Source organism: Schistocerca nitens, chromosome 4 (genome assembly GCF_023898315.1).
Source record: "Schistocerca nitens isolate TAMUIC-IGC-003100 chromosome 4, iqSchNite1.1, whole genome shotgun sequence".
In the NCBI taxonomy this organism is placed as follows: Eukaryota; Metazoa; Arthropoda; class Insecta; order Orthoptera; family Acrididae; genus Schistocerca; species Schistocerca nitens.
The window spans coordinates 268833153-268855853 of NC_064617.1; the positions used below are offsets into that span (position 1 = coordinate 268833153).

General features: G+C 39.9%; 1 protein-coding gene across 1 annotated transcript in view; it reads right to left on the bottom strand.

Annotated features, from left to right (window-relative positions):
• The window catches only part of LOC126251728 (ankyrin-1-like), a 165477-nt gene that overhangs the window by 47051 nt on the left and 95725 nt on the right, over positions 1-22701 (bottom strand). Inside the window, exon 7 of the mRNA XM_049952332.1 lies at positions 15969-16130. Within this exon, the coding sequence (XP_049808289.1) occupies positions 15969-16130 (162 nt within the window). The remainder of the gene's footprint in view (positions 1-15968; positions 16131-22701) is intronic.

Sequence of the window (22701 nt, forward strand, 5' to 3'; positions counted from 1 at the left end):
AAAGCCTGCAGTTCCTTAACAGATGTAGGGCGGGGAAGGGCATCGATTGCAGCAACAGTTTGCTGAAGCGGACGAATACCATCCTGAGAGAGTTGGAACCCCAAGTACGTGATAGATGCCTGAAAAAAATTGTGATTTCTGAAGATTACACTTCAGACCGGTCTGTAAGACATGAAAAAGTGTGCAGTCCTTCAGTGGTGGTGGTGGAACCAGTGACAACAATGTCGTCCATGTAATTGATACACCCAGGGACAGGGAGCAATAATTGTTCCAAGAATCGCTGAAAGAGAGCAGGGGCGCTGGCAACCCCGAATGGAAATCGTTGGTATTGATAGAGGCCGAAAGGCGTGTTAACGACCAGAAACTGCCGGGAAGCAGCGTCGAGAGGAAGTTGATGATAAGCTTCTGACAGGTCAATTTTAGAAAAATACTGGCCTCCCGCAAGTTTAGTGAACAGTTCTTCAGGTCGGGGCATAGGGTAAGTGTCGATGAGGCATTGCGCATTTACAGTGGCTTTAAAATCACCACAGAGACGAATACCACCATTGGGCTTAGCAACGGCAACGATAGGAGAGGACCACTCACTGGAAGTGACAGGAAACAAGACCCCAGAAGTAGTGAGACGATCCAGCTCCCGTTTTACCCGATCACAAAGGGCCACAGGAATGGGCTGAGCCTGAAAAAACTTAAGCCGAGCAGTGGGTTTGAGCGTGATATGAGATTCAAAGTTGTTTGCATGGCCTAACCCAGGAGAAAAAAGGGACAAAAATGTCGTCGACACGGAATCCAATTGAGCATAAGGAATAGCATCAGAGATGATATTGACAGACTCATCTATGTAGAACCCAAAAATGCGAAAGGCATCGAAACCGAAAATATTTTCTGCAGTTCTCTGGTCGACCACAAATATGGGAACAGTGCGAACGATGGATTTGTAAGATACCTCAGCATTAAATTGTCCCCAGAGAGAAATCTTCTGTTTATTGTACGTCTGTAATTGCCGAGTGACAGGTGATAGGAGTGGAGAACCCAACTGAAGATACGTCTGAGAATTAATGATAGTGGCAGCAGAACCAGTATCCACCTGCATGCGAACATCCCGACCAAGGATTTACACTGTGAGGAATAACTTCCCTGAAAGGGAAGAAGTGCAATTGACACACAACACAGAAGCAGAATCAGCATCACGGTCATGAACATCATGTATGCGGTCGGATTTGCAAACGGAAGACACATGACCCTTCTTTTTGCAATTGTGACACATGGCCCAACGTTGGGTACAATCCTCATGTGTATGTTTCGTAAAACACCACGGACATGAAGGAAGTTGCTGGGGGTTTTGCTGCAGTTTGAGAAGGTTGTTTACAGTTAGGCTGAGGCTGCGCATGGGAGCATACTGCAGCCACGTCAGCTGGAGGGGACATGCCGCATGCATCATCAACAGCGCACAGAGGTTGTATGTCCCGAAATTCACCCCACGCCTCTATTTGCGCTCCAGCGGCGCGAGAAATTTCAAAAGACTGCACAATGGATAGGACTTCATCTAGAGTTGGATTGGCCAACTGAAGGGCACATTGCCTCACTTCTTTGTCGGGAGTCGACCGGGTAGTAGCATCCCGTACCATGGAATCAGGGTAGGATTCTTTGTGAACGTCAGTAACAAATTGACACTTTCGACTGAGGCCGTAAAGTTCAGCAGCCCAAGCACAATAGGATTGATTTGGTTGTTTTTGACAACAATAAAAGGCAACACGAGAGGATACCATATGCGTTTGCTTATGAAAATATACGGACAGAAGTGAGCACATTTCAGCAAAGGACAAAGACACAGGATCTTTCAAAGGAGCCAATTGCGACAACAACCGATACATTTGAGGTGAAATCCATGAAAGGAACAGAGACTTACATGTTTGTTCGTCTGCGACATGAAATGCCAAGAAGTGCTGTCTAAGACGTTTTTCGTAATCAGACCAGTCTTCCGCTGTCTCATCGTAAGGAGGAAAAGGATGTACAGACAATGACGAGAAACGCCCCGCATTGGATGCCGCGATGAAATCGCGAATTGTCGATGTGAGAAGTGTTTGCTGTTCAATGAGACCTTGCAATAGTTGCTCTAAAGTAGCCATGGAAACCTGTGGGTCAACAATGAAAAGTAAAAATCCACTACCTTGTCGCCAATTGTTATTACGTCAAGTTGAACACACATATTTCAAAAACGACACAACACATGTAAGTCACAGAGCAAGCTGACAAAGCAAGACATGTGAACATGGTAACATTCAAATCAGCACTGAGTCCAAGTCTAGTGGCCGCTGGCTGGCTGGCCGCTTAGGTGGTGTGGCTGCTGCATAGCTGCCAGACAGTGCCGCATGTAGAGGACGCGCGTAATTGTGCGGCGGCACTTTGAATGATTGGCGAGTCACAACAGTCATATTATTCATTTTATCTCACCTCTATGTTGCTCCTTGTATATAGCACAGTATTTACATAATACCATATAAGTAGCATTCACAAGAGTTGGTTACTACATCTGTCAACTTCATTTGTAATATTATACGCTCATAATGTAAGGTTTATCTTTGTGTTTTAATTGTCATTAAGTTATGTCATTCTTTAAAAACAGTCATTCTGTGAAATCAAAGCAACCTGTATATTGTGATTTCTCTGAGAAGAACGTCTCTGACACTGCTGAGTTTGTAAATCTGTAATCTCTGTGATAACTTCACATGTGGCAAATTCTTTGTGTGTGTGTGTGTGTGTGTGTGTGTGTGTGTGTGTGTGTTTTGCACAATATGGTGATGTACAAGTTACATAAGTGCTGGATATATTTAGGAATATGCTAAAAATACAATCCTGCAACTTCGCAACAAAATTGCGCGGAATTTTTGACGGAAGTACCATAACCACTTAACCTCATATTTATTTACGCTGTATTTCATCGTTTGGAGGTACTTATTTTCACATAGGGCGCTTCTAACACTGTTTTCTACCGTAGGGCAACAACACACCAAAAATACTTCGCAACAGTAGAATAATAAAAATTGAAAACAGACGATAATGTAAAGTGTATTCTGAAAATCATGTGAACAGCCGTCTGATGATGAACTGGCCAGTTCGAAACTGGTAACAGCGCTATTTACCTAAACAAATAGCAGTATTAATAGTGGCTGGTTGTGTTTTCTTCTCTGTAAGAATTAACCTACAATAAAATTATTCTACAGACTTTAGAAGAAGTAGCAAATGATACTATGAAAAATGCTGTTCAGAAATGTGTAGACATGAATGACAGCAGTACATGTATGTCTGCAGCCTTGGATGCATCCTGGCAATGAAGGGGTCATAGCTCCCTAAATGGTGTAGTGACAGCTACCTCCTTGGATAATGGTTAAGTCATTGATGTGGAATGCATTACCAAGTACAGTCATGGCTGTACTAGTGAAACTGAAAATCGTAAATGTTTGATATATTTTCATGGTTATAGTGGAGGGTTGGAATCTAAAGTTGTTGTGAAGATATTTCACAGGTCAGTGGAGAAATATGATGTGATGTATACATCTTACCTAGGTGATGGAGATTCAAAAGGGTACCAAAAAGTTTGTGAACCCAAACCTTACGCCGACACAAAAATTGAAATAGAAAATGGAATATGTTGGACATGTCCAGAAAAGGTTAGATACAAGACTGAGGAACTTGAAGAGGAATTTGAAGGGAAAGAAATTAACTGATGGTAAGTGCATTAGTGGACATGGTTGGCTTACAAACGAAGAAACAGACAGGTTGCAGTTTTATTATGGACAAGCCATAAGACAAAATAAAAGTGACATTGAGGAAATGAAAAAGGCAATATGGGCTACCTTCTTTTGTATATCCTCCCTAGACGTCATCATGCACTGTGCCCACCTGGCAGTGATTCATGGTGTGGCTACCAGAGGGCTGTTACTCAAGGTGAGACCTACAACCATAAACATTCTTTGCCATTTGCTGTAATGGAAGTTATAAAACCTATATATGGGAATCTTGGTGACACAAGATTATTAGAGAAATGTTTACATGGTAGGACTCAAAATCCAAATGAAAGTTTCAACAATTGTATATAGGAACAGATACCAAAAACTGTTCTAGTGGGACTAAATACTTTGAAAATAGGTGTGCTAGATGCTGTACTGTGTTATGGAACTGACTGAAGTGCCTGGTGGACTAAATATGCATAGAGTCTAATAGCTATTGACCAAAGGAGACTCTTCAAAGCAGAAAAATCAGTATTTGAAGCCACAAAGAGGCAAGAATAAAAAGAAGAAGTGTGAAAAAGAGAAGGGAGGAATAAAAACACAGGACACAAGATGCTTAAATTATTTCATGTTCTGGAACACTTTCACTAGAAACTATTAAAGATAGAGAGCTGAAATTTTGTATACTGTCTTAAAACATGCTTAACTAAAAATTAGACTACTCTTGTGACATAACTTTGAAAATAAAATGCTTTTTTGAAGAAAAATCCTGAATTCATTTCCAAAACTTTTGATAAACATACTTAAAATTTTTTTGTACCACAATTTATGACAGCACTATCTTCGCAATAGCCTGCTTTAAAGATAATAGTGTAAAGAACTTACAGGAAAAAATAAACCTTCAACTTTGTTTGTATTTTGAGTTATGTGTACCTACGATGTACATAAATAATAGTCTGGTTTATTTCACTTGCAACCAAAAAATACAATTAAATAAAAGTGTGAGAGCTAAAGTTGTGGTTCATACATAAAAATGTTCCCAGAAGATGTCTTAAAAGATGGTAAGCATTATATGGGCTTACAAATCTTATTCTTTGGGTTACCCTGTTTAGAAAACTTTCAGTTTAGCTGGTTCCCATCTCTGGTACTGAGCACTGCGAGTTTCGAATCTGTGCCAGACGGCATGGAACTCGATGACCACTGGAGGTCACTGCAGCAGTCGTGCCGTTCGCCATGGCTGCACATGCTCCCTGCCCCTAGTCTAATTTGAAGGCACCACTGTGGAGCACATGGTCGGGGGGAGGGGGGGGGGGTGCATGGCACATGGGAAAGTGTGTAATGAACGGAGCCTTAGGGATACTGGGTGACCTCCCTGAGTAATTAATCTTTCCATGGTGTGGACCGATTAGATCCGCAACTCTCGTTGGACTGAAATGGACATGAAAGAAAATAGCTGTACTGACGGGCAAGTTGAGCCCTCAGACACCCAAACATCAGGGCTGGAACTGATGGAAAACATCCCCTCAGCTGAACAGGGGGACAGACCTGTTCAAGAAGCGGGAAAGGTTACTAAGAAGTTAGACCAGATTAAGATCAAAGACTTGTCTGGGGCTCAAAAGAGGAAACTTCTTAGAGAACAAAAGCTAAAGGAAGGAAAAGAGTGGCTTCCTAAACAAAAGTGGGGTGAACTAAAAGGGCTTGAGCCCAAGACCTAAAAGAAAAGACTGTCCCACCGTGAAGGGGTTATACAAATCCCTTCCACATCGAGGGCAGACAGTAAGAGAGCACAGGAGAAATCTAAGATTCCCACTTCCCAGGATAAGCATATCCAGAAAAAGCAGAGGCAAGAAATAGGGAAACAGACCTATAGTACTGCAGTCTCATTTTTTAGGATGGTTATCCACTGGTCAAGATCACCTCACAGCAGGAGAAGATTGCAGATGGCTCTCTCTGAGAAGATTGGGGGGGGGGGGGGGGAGGGGGCGGTGATGCTGGTCCAGGACCCAAATTCGGGAGAGTCTATCTGGATCATGGTGCTCTTAGCTTTGTCTGTAAAGGGGTGGACTGGCTTAAGGAAAAGGCGCACCTAATATCACTGTGGGACGATGTGAGGCTGCTGGTAAAGACAAAAATGGCTCTGAGACTATGGGACTTAACTTCTGAGGTCATCAGTCCCCTATAACTTAGAACTACTTAAACCGAACTAACCTAAGGACATCACACACATCCATGCCTGAGGCAGGATTCGAACCTGCGACCGTAGCGGTCGTGTGATTCCAGACTGTAGCACCTAGAACCGCTCGACCACCCCGGCTGGTGCTGGTCAAGACAGTGGCTGAGCTCTTCAAGACTGCAAAACTGGGTGCCAAAACATCTTAAGGATATCTCTCAAGAGACTCTGATTGAGAAAATAGGGTCCCAAAACCCAAAAGTCTCAACAGAGGATTGGAAGGTAACCAACTGGAAGGTTGCACTAAATGGCCAAACCCTTGTGGTGGAAGCTGAATAGAAGGCCCTGAAGCCAACACAGGAACAGGATCTGAGACTATTCTTGGGGTTCTCACAGTTTGCCATCAGGGCAATCAAAGGCATCAGAAGTGACAATGGTGCCAAGATGGAGACTGAATGTGCTGCAGATAAATCTGCAACACAGTAAAGGGGCCACTGCTACCCTGACTCATCTACTGGGAAGACGAGAAGTGGATGCGGCCCTGATTCAGGAACCCTATTTATATAAAGGGGGTGTATTGGGCCTTGGCGGCACTGAAGGTAAGCTGGTTTATCCTAGAAATATAAGAAACTCCAGAACATGCATTTATGTAAAAAATGGAATACCCTTCATGCCGATGGCAGACTTTTGTTTTAGGGACTTAGTGAACATCAGGATGCAGTAACGTGAGGAAGGTATCACAAGGGAATTTGTAATGGCCTTGACATACCTTCCTTATTAGGACTGTGCTCCTCTTTCTCAGGAGGTGAGGAGACTGACGGAAGCCAGTGCACAACAGGGCGACCAACTATTGGGTGGATGGGATGCTAATGTCCACAACTTAGATTGGGGCAGCACTGACACCAACAGTAGAGGTGAGTACCTTCTAGAATTTCTTCTAGCTAGAACCTTAGAGATCCTCAATAGGGGCAATGTACCTACATTTAGGAATATAAGAAGGGAAGAGGTAACTGACATAACCTTCAGTTCCACTTTGATGGGTAGTTATGTCAAACAATGGCATGTGGTTTTAGAGCCATCCTCATCAGACCACATGTATATTAAGTTCGAGATTGAAATGGATATTAGACGTATCATGTTCTATAGGAATCCCAGGAAAATGGGCTGGGAGGCGTATAGGAGGGACCTCGACTCAAGCCTATCGAAAGTCAGTACTTCAGTAAGGAATCCAGTAGAGTTTGAGGAGGTAGCAGAGGCAGTGAACTCTGCCATCATGACCTCATACCATGACAACTGCTTAATTACCAAGAAGTACATGAATAGGAATGTATCTTGGTGAAACAACAACCTGGAATCACAGAGGAAACAGGTACAAAGACTGTTTAACCTTGCGAGAAGGAAAGGACAATGGGCAAAATATCGAGAGGCCCTTGTCAAATACAATCTTGCAATTAAGCAAGCAAAGCAGACGTCCTGAAAGGTATTATGTTAGGATGTAGAGGGTACAGCTGTTGACGCCAGACTTCACAAAATCCTTACTAGGATATCAACTAATCCAGGAGGAACCTTAAGGAAAGAGGATTGGGAGTGTGCAAAAACAGCACATGATGCTGTAACTACTCCTCAAGACCCATTTTCCTCAATGTTCTCTGAGACACAACACAGACCAGGATGAGATCCCTGTGAGATATTGATTTTCAGGTATTCGAAGGGAGAACTGGGAATCTGCCAGAGAATGTGTTGACCATAGTAAAATCCAATGGGCGATGGGAACATTCCAATCATTCAAGTCACCTGGCCCAGATGGAATTTTTCCAGTGCTCCTGCAACAAATAGGAGTGAACTTAATAAGATTCCTATGCAGGTTATTTAGGGTTAGCCTAGCAGCAGGAATCATTCCTAACGTCTGGAGGCCAGTGAAGGTTGTCTTCATTCCAAAGCTAGGGAGAATTGATCATACCAAGGACAAGAATATGAAACCCATCATTCTGTCTTCCTTTCTTCTTAAAACATTAGAAAGATTGGTCAATGAGCATGTTAGGGAGAGGAGGTTAAATAGGGTCCCACTACACATAAACCAACATGCACACCAACCAGGAAAATCATATGAAACTGCACTCCACCAACTTGTTGAAGAGGTGGAGAAAGCAGTTCATTTTCAGGAAATAGCCCTCTGCACCTTCTTGGACATTAAATGGGCTTTCAGCAAAACGACCTTCGAATCTGTGGTTAAGGCAGCAGAGGTGTATGGCTTGGAGACCACCATTTTCAGGTAGATTAGAGCCATGCTTAGTGGTAGAAAGGTAGAAGCCACCATGATGCAAGAAAAAATGGTAAACACCACCAGAGGCTGCCCATAAGGAGGGGTCCTGTCCCCTCTACTGTGGAACCTTGTGGTGAATGAACTCATTGCAGAATTAAACTCTAGACAGTACTTTTGCCAGGGATACACAGACAATCTTGTCATAGTAGTACTTGGCAAATTTTCAAGTACAATCAGAGCTATATTATAAAGAGCATAGAACATTGTGCAAAATTGGTGCAGGAAACAAGATCTAAGAGTCAGTCCTAAGAAGACTGTTGTAATACCATTTATAGGGAAGCAGATCCAACACACACATTGGAATCTCAAGCTTCTCAATGAAGCTCTACCAATGAAGGGAATAGTGAAATATCTAGGGGTAACCCTAGATGAGAAACTATCATGGACCCCTCATGTAAAGAGCACCTGTTCCAAGGCAAATGGTACTCTAATGAGTACCAGGACAGCATGTGGTAAAAACTGGGTCTTAAGCCCTAAGTGTGTGTACTGAATATACACCATGGTAGTAAGACCTATGGCCACTGTGTTTCAAGCAGAAATACAGTATGGTGGAAAAATGTAGAACAGCAGGTAGCTGCTTAGGAGCTTGCTAAGATGCAGAGATTGGCCTGCTTAGCCATTACAGGCAGAATTAGCAGCACACCCACTGCTGGGATGGGAACCATGATGGACATGCCCCCATTTATACCTGTGGGTAAAGATGGAGGCAGCATCTGGAGGACACACATTGAAGACTGGAAAAAACTGGAACTCAGTGGTGTATCCAGGATCTCACACTAAAATACTGAGTGAGGTAGACATAGATATGGTGGGGAAATATTGGACGACTATATAACAACTCCCAGCTGCTTCAATAAGCCTTTCAATGTAGTAATTGGAAGTAGAGAGCTCTGGGATAACAAATTTCAACACTGTACTGGGGACATAGTCTATTCACTGACAGTTTGAAAGCAGACAAAGGAATTGGGGCCAGGGTATATGGAGTGTAGCCAAAGCTGAAGAGTGCAATCTCTCTAGGGAAGATGGCCGCTGTGTTTCAAGCAGAAATATCTGCTATCAGGGTGTGCTTGGAGGAGAATTTGTGGAGGCACTACAGAGGTTGTAACACTTTCATTTATTCAGACAGACAAGCAGCTGTGAAAGCACTGGAAGCCTCTGCAACAAGATTAAAGATCATGGCAGAATGCCACAAAGTCCTTGTGAAGCTAGAGGAAAGGAATAGGGTAAACCTGTTGTGGGTCCCTGGTCTCTCAGGGGTTAGTGGTAATGAGCAAGCCGATAGGTTGGCCAATATAGGGGCGATGACACCATTTATTGGACCAGAACCTGTCCTGACAATCACCAAGGTGATCATCAAAATAAAGCTACGAGACTGGAGAAGGAGACAGTATGTAGAATATTCGGCTAAGGTCCAAAAGCAAAAACATGGCAAGGTATTGATGCCAAAGCCACATTCTAAGAGAAGCCTCTCAATCCTGGGCTTGAACAGGAGAGAAATGAAACTCATGGTTGGACTATTGACAGGCCATGGGAATTTCAAAAATCACCTACATACAATGGGGATAATAGAAGAAAATCCCACATGTAGGACGTGGGGTGTGGGTGAGGAAACCGCATCACATGTGATCTTTGAATGCGAGGCATTGGAGATTAAAAGACAGAATATTCAGATCAACCAGATCTGATTAAATTGTGTCTAGCAAAGCACTGGTAAAGGATTTCCTTGCACTGTTCAAGGGCATTGGCTGGCTTTACTACAGACACAGGAAATGATACCGCACAATAAACTCTGTTTCAGTGTGGGGAGCAGTGGGCTTGACCAATGTTGTTTTTGCTTCCCTGATAAAATCAAGCCAATCAAGAAGACAAACTAAACAGATGTCATCCACATCTACGTATGAAGCCCTACTACAGTCCACAGGTGCAGATCGATGATGGGAGGTTCAGCGAAACTGAAGACCTACTTGATGAAACTTCAACAGGAGGGCTACCTCTGAAGCTCATCATGGTGGAGAGGGTGTAACAATATGGCCAGAATGCAAGGATCCACCAGCACTGCCATACAGAGGAATACTGATAAAATCTAGATCCATAGTGCTGTAGTGGTTTCCGATGAGAAATTCTGAAATGGTGAGGTACTGTTTCTGTGGGTGATGGAGCAATGTCATGAGCTGTGGTGCATGCAGTGGGGCACAATGGTCAGCCTCATTGGTTGGCGTGCTGTGAATCACCAGTTCAAACCTGACCTCCAGCAGTTTGTTATTTAAAACTTAAAATTTCAGGAAGGTTCCTGAAGTATCTTATGTTTGTACTTCATTGATGACCCTGCCTTCAGATTTGCACCTGATTGTGGTTTTGATGTGACACTGTTGTGCAGAGTTGATAACTATACATCTAGCAGAAGTCTTTTCAGAGGACCTTCGAATCCTTAGGCTCACTTCCCAGTACCTTTTCTCCTTAACAGTTCTTGTTGCTCATAATAAAAACCTGAGACAGTTCTTGGGCCACACCAACAACATCCATGATCACATCAAGTTCACGATTGTATTAGAGGCAGATTGTGCCTTGGTGTTCCTTGACATCCTAGTCCACTGAAATGCAAATGGGTGTCTCAACCACAGTGATCACTGGAAACCCATCCAAATGGACTGGTATATGCATGTTACCAACTACCACTACTCAGTACAAAACATTGTGTTCTGGGGACTCTGGTGCATTGAACAAAATCTGTTTTGGATGTGGAAAACCTGTCAAAAGAACTGAGCCACTTACGGAAAGTGTTCCAAGAAAACAGTCACAACATCCAAAAAATTTTGCAAGCCAGTTCACTAAAGACTTGTAGCCACAAAGCCCCCAATGAGGATATGAAAAGGCTCGCAGTTTTGTTGTTCAGTGGCTTAGTAACAGAAAAGATTAACCAGTTCCTAAAGAGGCATAAAATTTATTCAGTCTTTGGGCCTCAAGCAAAATTTGACAACTAACGAGACCAGAAAGATGATGTAGGCCTTGGAACAGTGAAACTATATACATACCATGTGGGAGTGAACACTTTTATGTGAGACAGGCTCTGTGTGCTATTGAACAGTTCCATATAGAACACAAGAAGTTGGCAGTTGTTTTTGAAAAATATCTCTGGACTAGAAAGTATATGATCTATAAGACATATGTTTCAAGTTTGAAGATGCCACATTGTTTAGTACTTTTTTTTTAAAGAAAAAAAAGAGGCTTCAGTGCAACCATTATTAAAGCTGAGCTGCATTCTACTTTGGGAGAGTCTGCTCCAAAATATTGGGTAACTGAGTTTAAACGAGGCCATACAAGTTGCCAAGACAAGCATCACAGTGATCGACCAAATGAGGTGACAACTCAAGAAATGGTGAAGAAAATCCAAAAAGCAGAACTGGAAGATCATCAACGGAAAGTGTGCGAGCTAGCAGACATAGTAGGAACTTCAAAAAGTGCAGTACATGGCATGTTCTCTGAAAATTTGGACTTGAGCAAACTGTGTGCAAGGTTTATGATGCATTGGCTAACACTTGAGCAAAAACAGTGCCGTGAAGATGTTTCAATTGAGTGTTTAGTGAAGTTTTGTGTCTGCAGCTCATGGTCTAGAAGCTAGCGCTGCTGCCTCTGGATCATGGAATCCCAGGTTCGATTCCTGGCTGGGTTGGGGATTTTTTCTGCCTGGGAACTGGGTGTTTGTGTTGTCCTCCTCCTCCTCCTCCTCCTCCTCATCATCATCATCATCATCATCGTCATCATCATCATCATCATCATCATCCATGACAGTGGCTAGAATGGACTGTGTAATAAAAAGGGGACTTTGTATGGGCACTACACAGTCAAGCACCCCTTTGCAGCAACAAAGCTGATTTTTTGCGCTGTTTCATAACCATGGATGGGACATGGGTCCACCACTTCACTCCCGAGACAAAAGAACAATCAAAATAATGGACACAAATTGGGGAACTGACCCCAAAGAAAGCAATGACCATTTCATCTGCAGACAAGGTCATGGCGTTGGTTTTTTGGGATGCGCATGCTATAATTTTCATTGAGTATCTTGAAAAAGGGAAACTATCAACAGTGAGTTTTATGCGAACTTATTGCAATGTTTGGGCAAAGAAGCCAAGCAAAAACAGCCACATTTGGCCCAGAAGAAAGTATTATTTCTTCAGGACAATGGACCAGCTCACAAGGCCGTTATTGCAATGGCCAAAATTAATGAATTAAAGTTTGAATTGTTATGCATCCTAGTCGCCAGATTTAGCCCCTTCGGATTATTTTCTGTTCCCAAACTTGAAAAAATGGCTCAATGGTGGAAGATTTTCAACAAATGAAGATGTGTTGCCAGCAGTTTATGGCTATTTTGAGGCGTTAGACAGTTCTCATTATAAAAAGGGTATCAAACTTATTGAACATCGCCGGGAAAAGTGTATAGAGATGAAGGGAAATTATGTTGAAAAATAAATACATTTTTTCCAAAATTTTTGTGTTTTCTTTATTGGGTTGGGCACTTATGGGGCCACCCTCATACAACATGACAGTCATGACCTCAGTGCATGTTTCACCACATGTGCCATCTGGATTCTTCCCCCAGACATGTTTCTGAGAACTCCACAGCTTGGAACTAGCATTACAACATGGCCTTGGTTTTCGCCACCCACCTGACCTCAATTGACGTTAATTCTTTCCATATCAGCATTTATTCACAGTAACTACTCCTTTCTTCACTCCATTTTAGTTTTTTACATCTTTCATTTTCTGACTTGTCAATTTTTCGCCAGCCCCTCATCCACCTCTGTTACATACAATGCACTTAGCTTTTCATTGTTATTAACTTGTGCACAATGTTTTAGTAGTAATCTCTGTCTTGCATATTACCCTGTCTTCCACCTTTAAGGTCTCAGGTTTCCAAATGCCACCGGTACAGTCTCCAACAACCAGTCTTTCCTTCTCATCTCGTCCGGTAAGTCTCTCCTGACCCAGGGATCTGGGTGGCTTTTCTAAATTGTACCCCTTTCCCTAAACCTCTTCAGTCCTTTTCCTTCACCCCTCTACCTCCCCATTCAACTCTTCCACCAGAAGAAGGAGCCACAGGCTCCGAAAGCTTGTAAAAGTTAAATCCTTTTGTATGTGTGTTCCGCTGTTGCCACTTGGCGAGTAGATATTTTCTTTTTTTTCTGTCCATTTACATTATACTATGGATAAAAGAGAAGTAATATAATACAACTGAAAATGCAGTAGACTGTTTGTATGAAGTACTTTTCTTTTTAATTTATCTCCTCAATAAAATTTAAATGACATAAGCATGAATAGCAGTAAGCAGTTTATTGTTGCTACAATGTAAAAATTGTGTTTCTATGATTTCCTTGTCTATTGTTAACGAGTACATTGATTAATCCACATTCTTGAGGGTACTCCTTCTTGATGGGATTTAGTAATCATCAATGAATGAATTAATGAATAAACAAGTACTATAGTTCGGCTAATAACCATATTATCATTTCACATGCACTGGCAGACATCAAAGTCCTGTAGTACACTCATGGATTAATTTCTCATTACCAGTTAGCATTGGAAGAAACTGAAGAGCTAATGCTAGTTGAGCTTAAACTTCCACATTCCCACATAACCAATTTTCTAGCAAACAGAATGCAACACATTGTTTTTACTGGGGTAACAAAAATAAATGTAAATGTAATATCAGGGAGTACCACAAGGGAATATCAAAGGGCCATTATTGTTTACAATGTATATAAATGATCTTGTGGGTAGTTCAAAAGTTTCATGATGATCGCAGACAATTCTGCTATCTGGAAGAGGGTGAAACACCAGAAGATCTGCACAGGATTGATGATTAGTGCAAGGACTGGGAGTTCACCCTGAGCTTAAATAACTGTAACATATTGTGCATAAATATGCTAAAAGACCCATTACTGTTTTATTATACTATTGCCAATGAACCACTGGAAACAGTAACAACTGTAAGATTCCTAGGAGAAACCCCTTGAAGTGTGACCACATAAAACTAATTTTTAGAAAAGCAGATGCTGTGCTGTATCTACTGGAAGAACATTAAGGAAACATAATTCCTTCATGAAAGAAGTGGCTTATAAAACACTTATAAGACCAGTTATTGAGAATAGCTCATCAGTATGGAACCCTTCTAAGGTTGAAATGTTTCATCATGTGACCTTTTAATAAGTGTGAGACTTCATGGAGGTGCTCAACAAACTCCAGTGGTATACACAAGAAGAGAGGCATTGTGTATCCCAGAAAGGTTTCCTTTTGAAATTCCATGGATGTACATATTACTTTCACCACTTTATGTGTCACAAAATGACCATAATGAGAAAATCAGAAAAATTAGAGTTCATGCAGTGGCTTATTGGCAGTTGTTCTCTGCATACACCATTTGTGAATGGAAGAAGGAAGGTAGAGAAATGATAGTGATCCATAAAATACCCTCTGCCACATTATGTAAGATGGAATGAGGAATATAGATGTAAATATACTTGTAAATTGGATTCACTGACAAACATCAAGATCCAGATTTACACACAATAATTACTGTCTCATTATCAACCAGTAATGAGAGAAACTGAAGAGTCACATCCCCATTGTTAGTTTTACTTAATTTTATACTTACATAATTTTAAATTGCTTCTTTATTTACAAACTTTATTCCAAATTAAGTGACATCACTGATTTATAAACCAATACTCTCTGCAAGCATCTATAGTTTACATTGGTACCACAGAAGTTTTTTGTAGACTTTCTACAAAATCCAAGGAAAATTTTGAATTTCTGAGAGAGACCAAAGATCCAGAACTCATCAAGAAAGAAGCATCTGAATGCTTCAGGTCCTTTACATATATTAAGATCAGGGTGAATCATATCAACTACTGTCAGTTTGTCAATAGTTGTACAATGGCTCTGTTGCGGCCATAACATAGCCTTTACTAAGCATATGAAAGACTATTATTGTCTTCTATGAAGATGACATCATGTTGCCTCATATCTTTGAGATTAGGTGAAACCACCATATAAGAGGTGGGCATGTTGATTTTACTGATGCTAGTGTAGACCTGAACAGAGAGTGTAACCTCATAAGTCACTTGGTCCAAAATGGACTCCCGACAGTCTCTTTGTCTTTTATAAATTGAGTTGTTTCCCATGCAAAAACTGGAACTTAATCCATTAGAACTAAATCTTTGAAGTATTGGTAAGGGAGTTAATAATAAACACTCTAATTTGGTGCCACTAAGAATCATATTCAATATACTTTGTGATCATGGACTATTATTAAGTTCATTGTACACATTCTTGCTTTTGGCCATGTACTACGATAGTGACTGTGGCAGAAGGTAGTTATGTAGGCAAAAAGATAACAGAAATTATAGAAAATGTGCAAATTGTTTTAATAAATGAAACAAACATTACATTATTACTAATTTATATGATACAGCCTTTATAAGAGATGATGATACATATTCCTTTTTGTAATACTAGAATTTTTTCACGACTGGCATTTGTCTTATACTCTTTCCACTGTGTGAGTAATCATCTAGAGTGGCCACAACCCATAAATAACTTTTTAAGTAAGCAAAGGTCTAACTCATTTTTGTAGTTTTTTATTGCAGGTTGAATTCTTCTAGGGAGGGGTGGGGGGGGGGGGGGGGGGAGGTTCTTAGGACTTGCTCAAAGAATTTAAGAACATAATCATTAAAAAAATTACACTGACCTTGCAATTTAGCAAAATCCACAGGCCTGTGCCCTCTCTCAGTTTTGCTTTCAGGGTCAGCACCATGCACCAAAAGCCATCTTGTAAGGTTGACATGTCCAGCTCGTGCCGCAACATGAAGTGGAGTGTATCCATGTTGTTTCACACAATTAACAGTGCATCCTAAAACCATGTTTATACATGTTTAATTAATTAATTAATATTCTGCATGACTTACTCTTAGTCCTTAAATACAGTTTGGACCTACTTATTACAGCCTACATATGCTGTGTGAATACTTTAAGACACAATAATAAACTGACAAGGGAAGGCTATGATGTAGGGATCACAAATTTATTTCAAACTTTGTACATGTTTAGTAGGCCGTTAAAACAACATAATGTATGTAATAAGGTGCGCTACTCTGACAAATCGGAGAAAATCGCAAGAGAAGTTTTACATGTCTGTTATGTGGCTTACGTGTCTGTGTGTGGGTACCGGACATTAGAGTTCATGGTGATCTCGAGGTTAGCATTTGATTACATACAATGAACATGTATGAGGCAACGGTTCAGCTCCCACTCAAACTTAATTTTTAATCTATACTGCCAGAAGAAAGACACATTTTTCAAAATGTCAACAAGGCAGGTTTTTCCTTAGAAACTCTGAACATTCCCTGTAAATGTAGGAAAACTGCATTCAATTTATGTTTTCCAAATCTGTTTGACAAATACCACACTACAATGTGTGATGTTGAGAGTACATCCGTCGAGTAATTGTACATTACTCTTGTGGTCTGGCATATTGTGACTTACTATGTTACTGAATAACATCATTCGTATAATTATGTACTGAAGTTGGACTTGGGCTTTCCAAGCCTGTCCCTCATCCTTGAAAATTTAATTAAAAACAGTAAATAGTCAAATAAAATATGAAATTCACTACAACTTCATGCAAATGTGTGTTGGTTTTTTTCATTATATTACCACGCAAATGTCATATAAATTAAATAATGTGATCATTGATAAAAAGAATATAGATAATAAAAAATAAGTATCAGCAGGAATCGAACCATTGCCTCCTATGCAATCCTCTTGCAACACGCGAACTCTACCTGATTGACCAGAATTACTTCTTACTGTAAGCCCCTTTGCAGATACATTAGTTACATAACAGACACATAGAACTTCTCTTGCAACTGCCAGAGTAGTGCACCTTACTACTTGCACATTATGTTGTTTTAATTGCCTACTAAATTTATGCAAGGATTGAAGTAAATTCATGATCCCAACATTGTGGCCTCCCTTTTTATGATATTATCAGATATATGAGAAAGGTCTAACTATAAACCACACAGTCTTCTCTGCACCAGCTCTATGCAATATTTGCCAGTTATTTTAAACACTGGTAGTCATCCATTGAAATTTACAAACCTACTGTTTACACTCAGGGAAATAACACTGGGTAGTAAAGGCACAGCAAGTGACAAAATGGTGTTTTCACCACTGACCGAAACTTGAAAATGTAAGTTTGAGTTTGAATATCATAAATTTCCTCAAGACCAAAAAGCTTCTATCAATGAATTAGCACAGTTTTAGAAAGCATGGCTCATGTGAAATTAAACTTGCCCTTTTCTCAGATAATATACTGCAAAATGCGGATGTATGGTAACAGGCATATAGCATATTTCACATTTCTAAATTTCTACTAAGCATTTGATAAGACACCTCATTGCAGACACTTAATTAATGTATAAGCAAATGGAATAGGTTCCATTCACAGATATGTGAATGACTTGACAACTTCTTAAGTAATAGAACCCAGTATGTTGTCCCTGACAGTGAGTGTTCATCATAGACATGGGTATCATACGGATTGCCCCAGGGAAAATATGATAGGACCACTATTATTTTCTACATACATAGATGATCTGGCAGACATTTGCTGATGATGATGTGGCATATGGGAAGGTGTCAAAGTTGAGTGACTTAGGAGGATACAAGGTGAGTTAAATATAGTTTCTATTTTGGTGTGATGAATGTCAAGTAGTTCTAAATGTAGAAAAATGTAAGTTAATGTGGATGGGTAGGAAAATCAAACCCATAATGTTTGGATACAGCACTAGTAGTGCCCTGTGTGACACAGATACATCATTTAAATATCTGGGCAAAACCCTACAAAGTGATACGACATGGAACAAGCATGTCAAGATTGTGGCAGAGAAAGCAAATGGTCAACTTTGTTTTATTAGGAGAAATCTGGCAAAGTGTGGTTCATCTGTAAAGGACATTGCATATAGGATGGGAATTCAACCTATTCTTGAGTACTGCTTGTCTATTTGAGATTTTCACCAGTCTGGATTAGATGAAGACAATGAAGCAATTCAGAGCCAGGCTGCTAGATTTGTTGCCAGTAAGTTTGAACAACATACAAGTATTACAGAGGAGCTTCAGGAACTCAAATGGGAATCCATGGAGGGAAGGTGACATTCTTTTTGAGGAATACTATTGAGAAAATTTGATCAACCAGCATCTGAAGCTGACTGCAGAACAATTCTACTGCCACCAATATAAATTTCACATAATGACCATGAAGATAAGATGTGAGAAATTAGGGCTCATACAGAGACATACAGATAATCATTTTTCCCTTGCTCTATTTGTGTGTAGAGCAGAAAAGAAAATGACTCAAAGTGGTACAAGATACTCTATGCCATGCAACATACAGTGGCTTGCAGGATATGTATGTAGATGTAGATAACTTTTTATGCATAGAATCCCTCCAAACAAAGCTGATAATAAAAATGCCCTAAGAAAATCTGGATATTATTTTAAAATACAGTAGACAAATAAAATACAATGACAAGTATCTTCCCATATACAACCAGAATATCCAGTCAGTCACCAGCAGCATTTTAGACATGGAGGTTTTGCTTAATGCTGAACTTCATTTTGTCAGTGTTCTATGTCTCTTGGAACACTGGTTAAAGCCAGATCAGACTGCTTCATTTTCAACACTAGGCTACAAACTTGCACATTACTTCTGTAGAAGAACTCACAAAAATGAAAGTATTGCTGTTTTAATTAAAAGTGGATTGAAATACAAAACTATTGCCAGTTTCCAGTGCCTCAATAAAGAACTAGACTTTGAGGCAACACTCATAGAAATCAGTGGTGCAGATACGGTTGGTGAGTAATCTGTCACTCTCCAAATGGAAGCTTTGAGTCATTTCTCAACAAACTTGGAACATTACTAAATAAGATACATACAGCCGCGAATTTTCTTGGAAGAAGCAGGAGAAAAGAGCTATTGCTCAACATAACAGATACCTTCAGTTTAAAACAAACAAAAACAGCCCCCAACAAGAATTACAAAAACTGCTATTACTACTACAGTTTTGGACCAAATATCTGTACGCATAACCTGTACTACAAAATGCATAAATACAAATTGCAGTGACAATGAAACCCAAATGACAACCCTCTCAAGCTATCTACTACCCAGCCAAAACCATTAAAGAACTGTGACAGCAAGAAGGTTCAATGCAAAGAGCACAGAAACATTTCATCACTTATTATCAAGAGAAAGGTGGGAACAAGTTTCTCAGATGCTTGAGACCAACAAAAAGTTTGAAAAGTTCTCTGACATCTTTAACTATTATTTTGAAACAGCATTTCCTCTCAAAATATGTGTGACAAGGAACACAAATCTAAAATCAAAGACATGGATAGCAAGAGGCATAAAAATCTCAGGCAACACAAATGTAAATTGCTCAGTTACAGAGAAAGCCACAACATATCCTATCTGGTTAGCAGTATATTCAGATATGTACAACAGTCATATGTCAGGTAAAAATAATGGTTAATAAGTTTACATCAGAGTCAGAAAATGAAAGCAAAGCAATCTGTAAAATAATAAAGCAGGAAGGAAATAGTAAAGGGGAAATTATCACCCTGAACTGTGACAACAAGAGAGTTACTGACTCAACAGATTGCAAATCTCTTCAGGCAGTACTAAGATGACAATACAAAAAAACCTAATAATCAATATAAGAGAGGTAGCCTAAACAACCACCAAATTTAAGTTAATTCTTGCCTTCACATAATCTAGCTCTAAGAAAGAAACCCAAATGAAATCATTCATGCAGGAAAATCTGTCCAAAAATGGCCTTCTTGAATGATGGTATTCCAGATATTCTTGGCTTTTCACAAACTGTATCTAAGAAACAAGTCCAAGTGAAATCATTCATGTAGCAAGAACCTTCATAAATGTCCTCAAGAACTGATAATTTTGCAGACTTCATCATAAAGAAATGTATTATAAGTACTGCAACACCTCTTGCAGATAGAATTAACTTATCGTTTTTGACAGGAGTGTTTCCCGCCTGTCTTAAAATTGCCAGAGTGATCCCTATTCATAAAAAGGTACACAACATCTTTAGAAAACTATAGACCAGTCTTTTTATTATTAGGTTTTGCCAAAATCAGTAAAATAATCAAGTGTAACAGATTGATGAGTTTCAACACTGTATAAAAAGACAGATTGCTACTTACTGTAAAGCAGACACATCAAGTTGCAGACAGGCACAATTAAAAGACAGCTAGATAAAGCTTTCAGATACAAGTTTCATCAGTAAAAGAGAGACACACACCATTCACCCACATAAGCAAGCACATCTCATGCACACAAAACCGTCAACTCCAGCATCCTGGCCTGAGATGCTAGAATTGGCAGTCTTGTGTGTGTGTGAGGTGTGCTTGCGTGTGTGTGTGTGTGTGTGTGTGTGTGTGTGTGTGTGTGTGTGTGTTAAGTAGTAATGTGTCTTTTCCTACATTGTTGGCAATCCTACATGGAGTTTCCATTGTTAGATTAATGAAATTCTTTGACAAGAATAAAATTCTCACTAATGTCCAGCATGGTTTCCGGAAAAATAAATCTATGACTAGTACCATCCATAATCTTTTACAAAATGCTCTAGAAGCAATGGGAAAAAAAGATGCTGGTATTTTCTTAGATTTAAGCAAAGCCTTTGATGCCTCATATCATTAAGTAATGTTGACAAATCTTGAAATGTACAATATTACAAGCACTGCATTAAAATGGTTCTCCTCATACTTGATAAATCGGAAACATAAAATAGTAGTAACACATGAACTAAATGACAGATTAAAATTTATTTTTCAGATACTGGAAAAAAATAAATCTGAAGTCCCTCAATGATCCATTCTTGGGCCTATCCTTTTCCTTCTGTACATAAACGACTGATATCTAAGCACTGAATCACAAATAAATACCTTGTCTACAGATGACACTAGCATCCTTCTTGCAGGAAAAACTCCAAGGTAACTACAGGAAAACATTTATAAAGTTACAGACCAGCTAAATGACTGGTTTGATGCAAATAAACTGATAATAAATACATAAAAACAACTTTTCTGAACTTCTGTTTAAAGGTGGAGGCCTCCGACACCTCTGTGACAATAACCTTCAGCAGAACTACACCATCAACGGAAACAAAAATTTTTAGGCATATTGCTGCAACGTAATTTTAAATAGTAGACGTTCCTGACGAAGGAAATGCTACATTGAAGGAATATGCTACAGCCTATGTTTACTTGCACACAAAGCAAGCTTCCACAATGTTCGAATTGTATATTTTACCCAGTTCCATAGCATTCTACAGTATGTGATTATATTCTGGGGTAGTGCAGTTGCTAGCCCAGTCATCTTCTTGACACCCCCCCCCCCCCCCCCCCCAAAGAAAGGGCTAAGCAAGCATGCACCATGCATGACAAACAGATTCCTGCAGGCCCCTCTTTCAAAAGACACTAATCCTTCCACTCCCCTGTATTTAATTATTCTAAAAACATGTAAATATGTCAGAAAGAATTTAAAAGAGAAAAATAAAAGCTTTAATATACATAAACATGATACCACACAAAAATACAAACTACACATCCAATCAGTAAGGACATCAGCATTTAAAACCTCCACTACAAAAACTGCTATACAATTGTAGAATGGTTTATCATATAAAATATAAGTTATTTCCTCATCTTCACCATTTTATAAATCCCTAAGGGCATTTTTAATTGATCATTTCTTCTGTTCAGTCACAGAATTTTTACAGCATTTGAAGTATGACAGACTTAAAGCAAGAATGTGCAAAAACTGTTACTGCTCCTAAAGTGAGAACTAATAGCATTAATTTATTTCACTATTACAGTACATTTAAATGTTCTACACTTACGCAAAAAAAATTGCAACACCAAAAAACAATCACACATACACACCTGCAGTCTCTGGCAAGTGAAGCCACAGGGCAGTAAGGCTTCAGTTGCCAGAGACTGCAGTCATGTGTGTGAGTTGCATTTGCGTGTGTGTGTGTGTGTGTGTGTGTGTGTGTGTGTGTGTGTGTGTGTCTGTTATCTATTTTTGATGAAGGCCTTACTGGCCGAAAGCTTATTGCTGTGCCTATCTGCGACTCAGCGTCTCCACTATATGGTGAGTAGTAACTTTCCTTTTCATAATATTGTTATACTCCATCCTGGATTTTCCAATGTTTGATGTTCCATATGTGCTTGATTGGAGACATATCTGGGGATCGAGCAAGCCAAAGCAACATGTCGATACTGTGTAGAGCGTGTTGGTTACAACAGCAGTATGTGGATGAGCATTATCCTGCTGGAAACACAAGTCACATCACCAGAATGACATACAAAATTGCAGTCAGGGTGTGTGGGACAACCATGAG